Source organism: Echinops telfairi, unplaced genomic scaffold (genome assembly GCF_000313985.2).
Source record: "Echinops telfairi isolate 266 unplaced genomic scaffold, ASM31398v2 ScPeMD7_7475;HRSCAF=8513, whole genome shotgun sequence".
NCBI lineage: Eukaryota > Metazoa > Chordata > Mammalia > Afrosoricida > Tenrecidae > Echinops > Echinops telfairi.
The window spans coordinates 31,397,958-31,406,959 of record NW_022111379.1 but is presented as its reverse complement, the minus strand read 5'-3'; the positions used below and the strand labels follow the sequence as shown (position 1 = coordinate 31,406,959).

The following is a 9,002-nucleotide window of genomic DNA, read 5'->3' as shown; positions in this document are numbered from 1 at the left end:
TTCTTCCGCCAGTCCACAGAGGTTGGGTAGGGACCAGTGCCCCGAAGGTAGTTACCTTTGGTGGCTGAACAATTCTGAAACAACCAAATGCAGGGTTTGCAGAAACAAACCCCCAAATACACCACAACCCCCAAAGTCATGTCATTACATGGAATCACGAGAGAACGATAACATAAACCAACGAAAATCAGCTAGAAAGCGAATGAGAGACTGCGGAAGTCAGAACCAGCCTCCTCCCCTCCCACGTGATCTGGCCCTTGAAGAGCCCAGATCAGGGACCTAGGTGGGCAGATTTAGCAAATCAGAAGGCAGAAGCCCGTTGTCTTAGTTACCTAGTACTGCTTGTTATGGATTGGACTTTGTCCCCTGACTCGTGCGTGATAAATCCTAACCTGCAGACCTCTGGAGAAAGGTCTGGACTTTCTACTCCTGGAAAGAGGGCTCCAGTCTTGAGAACCCACAGGGTTAGTGTGTTCTGCCCTGTTCTAGAGCGTCGCGAGCAGTCAGAATTGGCTGGACAGCTGTGCGGAACTCCTTCCTTCGCTGATTAACCTATTGGGACTGGTCTCTGTTATGTCCACGAGGCAGGATTTGAATAGACTCTCTCTTTAAAAGATAGGAGCCCTGGGGGGGGGGTAGTGATTGAGAGTTGGCCGAGAGCTGCAAGGTCAGCAGTTTGAAACTGTCAGCTGCTCTGAGGGACAAAGAAGCTTCCTAGTCTCCTGGAGAATTACAACCTGGAACCTACAGGGACAACTGGGGGATAGCGTTGTCTCCCCCAATGATATGCCAAACATTAGAGGCTGTTTGCCAGCACGTGGTGGAAGGTCAGATGCTCAGAGATATTCTCCCTGAAGTTACCTGGTCCCTGTAGGTGGGGTTACACCCTACTGATAATGGTTTCCATGGAGATCCAGAGACCAGGTCAAACCTGCTCAGTGACATCCAAAGTTAGGCTGCCATCCTGAATCTAGGATCCTCCCACCTTGTCACATGTAAACCCCCAATCCCTCCTCTTCCTATTGCATGTATACTCCCATTACTATGTTACCTATATAGCACAACACCTTCCTGTGACATAAATCTTCACCTGTAAATAGGGGGCTTGCACGCGCCCCAAAGATACATAAGCCTTGGTTAGCAGTAAAGAAGTCTCTCTCCCCCCGCCCGGCCTTGCTCCCCTGTCCCGTCTCACCTTGTCCTCCTTTCCCTCCCTCTCTCTTCTCTCTCTCATTATCTATGACTTTACTATAATATTTACTGACTATCACTGTACAATTGCACCTACTAGACCTGTGATGACTTGTTCGGGGCTGCTCCTCTGACAGACAGCCCTACCTTGCCCTGTAGGGTCTCTGAGTTAGAACTGACCCAGCGGCAGTGAGTTCGGTTTTTGCTATCCGAGTTTAAACAAATGCCAGCCCAGTGGCCTTCACGTTCACTTGACTCATAATGACCCTATACAACAGGGCAGAACTGTCCTGGTGGGTTTCTGAACCTGCAACTCTTTTTGCCCCTCAAGAGTTTTATTAGAATATACTTCACATATCATGCAATTTAATAATTCAATCATATTAAGACTTGTACAATCATCACCACAATCAATTTCAGAACATTTTCTTCTCATAGTCATTGCTGCTCATTCCCCATCCCCCCACCCCTCTTCCTGACATGTCTCTAGGCAATTATCAAACCTACTGATCTACCTCTATTGTTTCTATTGATCTACCGCTCTTGGATTTCATAGGTAGAAAATGATACATATAGCTCTTTACAGAAAGTTTCATCTTCCTCCCTCAAAGTGAGTGGCTGGGGGGTCAAAGGGCTAATCTTGCAGCTAGTAGCCAAACACGTAACGCACTAGGGCACCAGGGTTCCCCTGTTGAGATGTGAAGGGCAGCATTTAAGCAAGGGCAAAGGAATAAGGAGGAATGGAATAGGAACCACAGAGAGAAAGGGGGACACATGACGGTCACTGTGGGACTCGCAGTTAGTGACATGGAATGAAATGTGGGTACATGAGCTGCTTTATAAACCTTTGCCCAATGCACAATAGAAAGTTAAGAGCAAGAATGTCCCTACATAATTTTTACATGGTAATAAAAACTTAAACAAAAGAAACACAAGCTAGCAAGCAGAGGTGGAGTGTGGGCTACAGAAGGATTTCTCCCAAGTTGTCTCCCCCAAATATATGCCAAACCTAGCTGCGTGCTACACATGCCGAATGACTACACTTGGAGGTCAACGGAAGTGGGTCAGGGGATATTCTCTCTGGGGGTTGTCGGCCATCTAGAGCAGGGTCCTCAAACTTTTTAAACAGGGGCCCAGTTCACTGTCCCTCAGACCTGTTGGGGGGCCGGACTATAGTTTAAAAAAAACTATGAACAAATTCCTATGCACACTGCACATATCTTATTTTGAAGTAAAAAAACAAAGGGGGCAAAAACACCCGGCCGGCCGGATAAATGTGCTTACCAAACCTGCGATTAGTTGTGGGGAGCTGGTTTCTCCCCAGTGGAGGAAGAGAGACAGTAAGCCAAATGAAAACTGTCCAGGAGCAGATGCTAAGTGGGTGAGGGACCTTACTGGTGGACAGAGCTGCCCTCTGCAGGTGAACTTCCTGTTGCTGAGATGATGGGAAAATAGGTCTGTGTGTTAAAGCTCCTTACCTGTGGCATTTCTGTCACAGCAGCACTGAATAAGGAAGACACTCCTATATCAGAGATACCACAAGTGGGTGCTTTAACAAACAGATATTTATTTTCTCACAGTTTAAAGCGCTAGAAGTTTACATTCAGGGAGATGGCTTTGTCCCTGTGTTGGCTCAGGAGGAAGGTCCCTCTCTCCTGAACTTCCATTCTTGGGAGATATTTATGTGGTGTAGCCGCTTTCTTCCCCTATCTCCTCCTGCTTAATTGTTTAATCTCTTCTACACCTTGAAACACACCCCTATCTATCGATCTATTTCCATCAGTCCATCTATCTCTCATCTATATATCTTTAAAGAGTTTGAGCCAAGGCACACCCTACACTAATCCTGCCTCGTTAACATAACAAAGACAACCCAAGCCTGGCTACAGGACAGGGTAGAACTGTCTCTGGGTTCCTGCGACTATAATTCTTTATGGGAGAAGAAAACCTCGTCTTTCTCGCAAGGAACAGCTAGTGGTTTTGAACTGCAGACCTGGAGGTTAGCATTCCAACTCGTAACCACTATGCCACCAGCCCTCCTTTCAACCATGGGCATAGAGGTTAGAATTTATATCACGTATTTTTGGGGAAATGCAATTCAATCCATTGTATACAGTTAGAATGGAATTTCAGATAAACAACATATACTTTAAAAAAAATGTAAGTATGTCCCCATACAATATTTGGGATATACTTGTACTAAATTATCATCAGCTCTGTGTTTCATTTGGCAATACTAAATTTGGGGTCCATGAGCCTTTGCTGGGGGTCAACCTCACTGGCTCCCCAAGAATGCGGCTGCAAACTTATTTCAAAGGTTTGGGAGAAAAGGATTCAGATTTAGTAATACATACCTGAGGCTGTGACCAAAGAACCGTTCGCTTTATTTCATCAAAGGTCATGTCTGAAAATTGGTTCAGGGCCACTGAGGAACAAACCCCCCAGCAGGTTTATAATTAGTTAGTTGACCTTACGTAAGCGCAGCGCTAATGAGCACAAGGAAAGCGATGGCCCCCCGTTCACCCAGCTCTTGCAGTCGCTGCACCTGACCCCAGACCAACTCGCTGCTCTGGGGTACTCTTGACCCCTCGAGTCAGCGTAGAACTGCCCCCGGGGGTTCTGAGGCTGTAACCCTACGGGTCCATTCAGTCTCATCTTTCTCCCTTGAAGGGTCTGGTGAGTTTGAACCCTCGGCCTTGAGGTTTGTAGCCCAGTGCTCTCCCACAGCCTGTCTGGGCTCTTTTGCCATAATTTGGCTCCCCATTAAATACACCAACTCACCCACCCACAGGGGCCCTGGTGGCACGCTCAGGCAAGTGTCGGGGTGCTAACTACAAGGCTGGTGGCTCCAACCTTGGGAGGAAGTTGGGGCGACAGGGTTGTTCTCAGTTGGCACCGTGTGATGGAGTGAGCTTTAAAATGGACTGCGGTTGCGTCAATCCAACTCAAAGTGAACCTGTAGGACCAAGCAGGACGGCTCCTTAGAGTTTTCAAGACAAACAGACAACCTCATCTTCCTCCCATGGAGTGGCTGCTGGGCTCAAACTACTGACCTTGCAGCTAACGCTTCAGCGATGAACAACGCACTATATGCGCTACAGGGCTCCTGGCTCAGATGTCAAGGCCCTACAATTCCAGACTCATTTGGTGGCTGGCTGCCCTGAATGTACAATCACATCTTCCAGGGAGCTTTTACAGTCTGCATGCCCCCAAGGTGCAGTGCGCCCTGTAAGCCCTGCCTGTGGGTGCCAGGTGCCTTTCCACCCGATACAACCGCCTTCACCACAGCCCAGAGATGGAGAGGCTCGCCATCATCGCCACTCTGCCTCGTGTACACTTGCAGATGCATTAACGACCCTCCTACACAAGGTGACCGTGGTGCCACAATGGAAAGGTTGGTTTGAACCCCTCGGCGGCTCTGAAGCAGACAAGAACTGGCACTCAGTTCCTGTGAAGGTCAATCTCAGACACCCAAACTCACTGGTGCTGAGCGACCCTGTAGGGCAGGGTAGAACTGCCTCTCTGAATTTCCGGGACTATAATTCTTTACAGCCTCGTCTTTCTCCTGAGGAGTGGCTGGTGGGTTCAAACCACCAACCTTGTGGTTAGCAGCTCAGCTCCTAACCCACTGTGCCATCAGGGATCCTGTGAAGATGACCGCCTAGGAAACTCTAGGGCAGTTCTACTCAGTTTGGCTTGGAATCAATCCCACCACATACAGCAGCAAAGTGACCAGGTCACACAGCTATTGTGGACAGTGGCTGGTGTTCCAGCCCAGCTTTCTTCCCTTTGTGCTTACTGCCCACATGACCAACCTAGGTGGCACTGCCACCTATCTCTCCATAAGAGTCTTGGCTCTATGTGGGTGTGTGGTGGAGTGAAATTTCTTAATGCGGCTCTTCTATCCATGTCTCAAACTCCCAAGAAATGACTAGGTGGGACTATGCACACAGGACAGGCCTCACACTGATAGAGGGGCTTGGTCAGTTGTCCTTACCACCCCCTGGCTGGAAGGACGAGCCATCTTTGAAGCAGCGGCAGGAGAGAAAGCCCAGCTCTGTTGGCAGAGCAGGTTCCAGATCTGTCTGCAGTGGCAGGGGCCGAGACCAGAGGCACCAGAGACTGGCACAGGGTCAGAGGAGCAGCACCGAGACCATGGGACTGTGAGACAGAGTGGCAGGTGGGCCTCCTGGTTCCTGGAGGCAGAGGCCAAGGGACCACGTGGCTGAGACACTGAGGAAGGAAAGACGTGGCTGCTGGCCGAGGAGAGGTGTTGCTGTGGACCACTGACCATGGACTGAGGCTGCCTCGTAATGACCTATTAACTTCCCTAAGAACAAGCCCCAGATGGTGAGTTGTCTGTGTGGCCACTGCGACTAGTCACTGAACGCAGCACAGACATAGAGCGTCGTGGGAGGACCGGCTGGTGTCAGAAGAGGTAAGGAAAGATGGCGTGTGGAGGCATGCCTGAGCCCTGCCTCTTGGCAATCGGGAAGCCAGGGGAGGTCAGCGGTGGCCACCGTGCTCTTTACTGACAGTGAAAGGCAGATGACCCTCGAGGTTGCTCTTGAACAAAGTCGTTCAAGGTCAGAGGCCAGCATCTGGGCTCAACCCTCACAGGGCAGGAATACTGCGGGTGCTTTCTACACAGCTTGGTAAACTTTACAACCTCCAGAAGACGGATTGGCAGCCAATAACAGCTGGGACTGAGCACCACCTGGGAGCCTGGGTTTCTGCCCTGTCCACCCAAGAGTCCCACCAGACCCCTTCATCAGCGAGTGCAGCTAATTGGTTTCCCTCCGGATCTGAGCTGTCCCCTCCTCCCTGCTCCCGAGAGGCTTGGCCGGAGGCACCCCACGGTACTTTTGAACGTGTGGTTCCTGGCGTTGTGGGCATTGATCTTCCTCCAGTTGCTGACAAAGACCTGCTGCCTCCGATGGTACTCTTCCGCGCTGTATTTCTTTTTGTGCTAAAACAGAAACACATGGGCGACCCGTCACAAAACCAGGCTGTGGCTCAGAGGGAGGCTTTCCCGTTTTCTAAGAGGAGGGATGGAGGTTTTCCCTCTGCCACCAGGCTCGGACCCACATTTGTATCACCGAGAGGGTCTACGTTCTGGGTCTCGGCTGTCCAGGGCAAAGCTGGCCCAAGCCTCCAGGGACCGAGGCTAGAATGGGGGCTCATAGCTGCCTTCAAGTGCTGACAGTGCAAGGGGCCCTGGTGAAGAGACTGCTGAGTGCCTTGCCCCTGGGCCAAGTTCACGGACCAAAGCACCGGTTTGCAAAAGTAAATGCTCTCATGGACTACGAGTGATCTGGCAATCCGCACACACTGTGATTTGGAAGCAAAATAAGGAAACGGATTCCAAGGTCTGAAAGGCCGCCAGGCAACATTCCCATGGATCTGGGAGACCAGGGTCAGGGAGAAGTGAACCGTATCTTTCCCAGGGTTTGGGGACTTCTCAGGGTGCCGGTAAACCAGGGGCATGAGGTGAGAAGCCCCGCCCCCACCCCTGTCAAGATGAGAAGCCCCCCACCCCCCCCAACAGCCCCCAACAGTTTCAGTTCTGGTTGAGCTTGAGCTGATCATAGGAAAGTTGTGAAATGTAAAACTTAGGAAAGAAGAAGTCAGAACTGACCTGTACCATCCATGACTTAAAGCGAAACTTCTCTGTGGAAAGGACAAAAACAAAAACCACACAGATTAGGTTGTGCCCTTCCAAGGCCTTTGAGTCTACGGGCAGGTAGGCGATTATGGAGCCTATTTGCATCTTGTGTAACGAAACTAAATTTAGAACACCCCAAACGGTGGGGTGGTTTAATGTAGGTTACAAACAGGAACTCACACTTTCTTTTATACCCCAAGTCACTGTTCAAAAAAGTAGCATTAGGTGTCCCTGGTTGGCTCCGATGGTTGATGGGCTGGGCTACCAACCCAAGGCTGGTGACTTGAGTCCACCCCGAGGTGCCTGGGCAGAAGACCTGGCCACCTGCTTCAGACAAGCCAGCTCCAGAACCCCCCAGGGAGCCCCGTTCTACTCTGACACCTGGGGGGTCGCCAGGAGTCAGGAGCAGCTCACCACAACCTCTCCCCTCTACAAAAATTAAATCTCCCAGCAACCTTTGGGGTGGTAAGTCAGTAGCAGTTCTCCTTAAGTGGGGCGACGACGACGAGGGGGCTTCTGGGCTGTGAGTGACACTCCAGTTCTTTGCCCGAATGCTGTTTACAGGAGTGTATGTTTGCATTGTGCCTGCTGACGGTTCTATACACTTCTCTGTATGATGTTCGATTTCAAGGAAAGGTCAATAAAAAAATCTCTGTATCTGAGTGGGGAGCGGGGAGGGAGGGGGAAGATGAGGAGCTGATATCAAGGGCTGAAGTAGAAAGCAAATGTTTTGAGAATGATGATGGCAACAAAAGTACAAATGTGCTTGACACAATAGATGGATGGATGGATTGTGATAAGAGTTGTATGAGGCCCCAATAAAATGATTTAAAAAAATTCTGTTTCCCAGGAGTAAGTACACTTCTTTTTTAAAGGGACAGAGAGTGACTATTTCTGGTGTGCCAGCTCACTGGGCCCCCACCATCACTACTCTATTGGGCTGTGAGGGCGGAAAAGCAGCCATGGAGGACAGGGTGGGTCCCTGCTCCAATAAAACTTTATTTATGAAACAAAACACAGGGGGGCCGGGCATCGCAGCCTCAGTATACCTTTTAACATTCTCTAGAAGTTCTATTTTAAATGTAAATATCTCAAATGATGTGTTCCAGCCTATTGTAAATACAGTCCATGGGTACAATCGCCATTCATACATTGTCAAATAAAGCTGTTAAATACATTCTAAAAAAGCTGATCAATGGAGTGCAGAAATGGCAAGTGTCTTATTACCCATGTAGTTTAAAAACAAAGCACCGGTCATCAGAATCTAGATACTGTCATGATCGGACAAGCACCGTCAATAGGAGTCCTGGCAGCACGGTGGGTTACGTGGGCTGCTAACTGAAAGGTCAACAGTTCAACTCCACCAGTGGCTCCAAGGAGGAAGACAAGGCTTGCTGTCCCTGTAAAAACGTACAGCCTTGGAGACCCACAGGGGCAGCTCTGCTCCGACAGACAGGGCTGCTAGGAGTTGGGATTGAGGCCAGCGTTTTGGTTTGGTTTTAGTATCAATAACACGCACACCCTCTTCATCAGGAGCTGGGCAGTTTACATAGGGGTTTTTGTTCTGTTTTGCTTTTTCCTCCTTGAACCCGATCTCCCTCCTCATTTCACATAATTTTATCCTAAAGGAGCAAATTTTTAATACTTGGTTACCCGAACATGCTTGTCAACAATATCAACAACAGAACACACATTTAAATTATACTTATTTCCTGAGACTGGTCTCTGTGTTTTACAGAAAAGCAGTCATAATTATAATTAGTACATCAATTGGGCAAAATGTTAAAAATACTAGGAATACTAGGGCGTGTCCAAAAGCACTGCCAAGAGATCACAGGAACCCCAAGCAGCATCCACACGTGAGGCTGTGCTTCTCGACACACCTCCCTCAAACTACACACGCCAGGATGCGGCGGTCTCGAACAGCCTTCTTTGCTTTTTGATTCAAGCCATGTCGAATCAGCAGTTTGGGCATCCTTGAGAGGCTCAAATCACGTGCCTCTGAAATGGTCTTTGGTTTTTAGGAACAAGAAGAAATCTGAAGGCGCAAGACAAGGGCCGTAGGCTGGATGGGGTAAGACTGAAATTACCCTTCAGGGAGGAGTGGGTGCCTTGTCCTGATGGGAAGGAAGGCGTGCTCCCCACA

The 9,002-nt window shown here is 49.4% G+C and overlaps 1 protein-coding gene across 1 annotated transcript in view; it reads right to left on the bottom strand.

Annotated features, from left to right (window-relative positions):
* Positions 1–7,013, bottom strand: part of CTSH (cathepsin H) — a 19,929-nt gene extending 12,916 nt beyond the window's left edge. Inside the window, exons 1-4 of the mRNA XM_045285693.1 lie at positions 6,830–7,013; positions 6,055–6,160; positions 3,546–3,616; positions 1–74 (exon numbers count right to left, since the gene is read on the bottom strand). Of these exons, the coding sequence (XP_045141628.1) occupies positions 1–74; positions 3,546–3,616; positions 6,055–6,160; positions 6,830–6,961 (383 nt within the window). The 5' untranslated portion in view covers positions 6,962–7,013. The remainder of the gene's footprint in view (positions 75–3,545; positions 3,617–6,054; positions 6,161–6,829) is intronic.
* Positions 7,014–9,002: the final 1,989 nt, after the last annotated feature.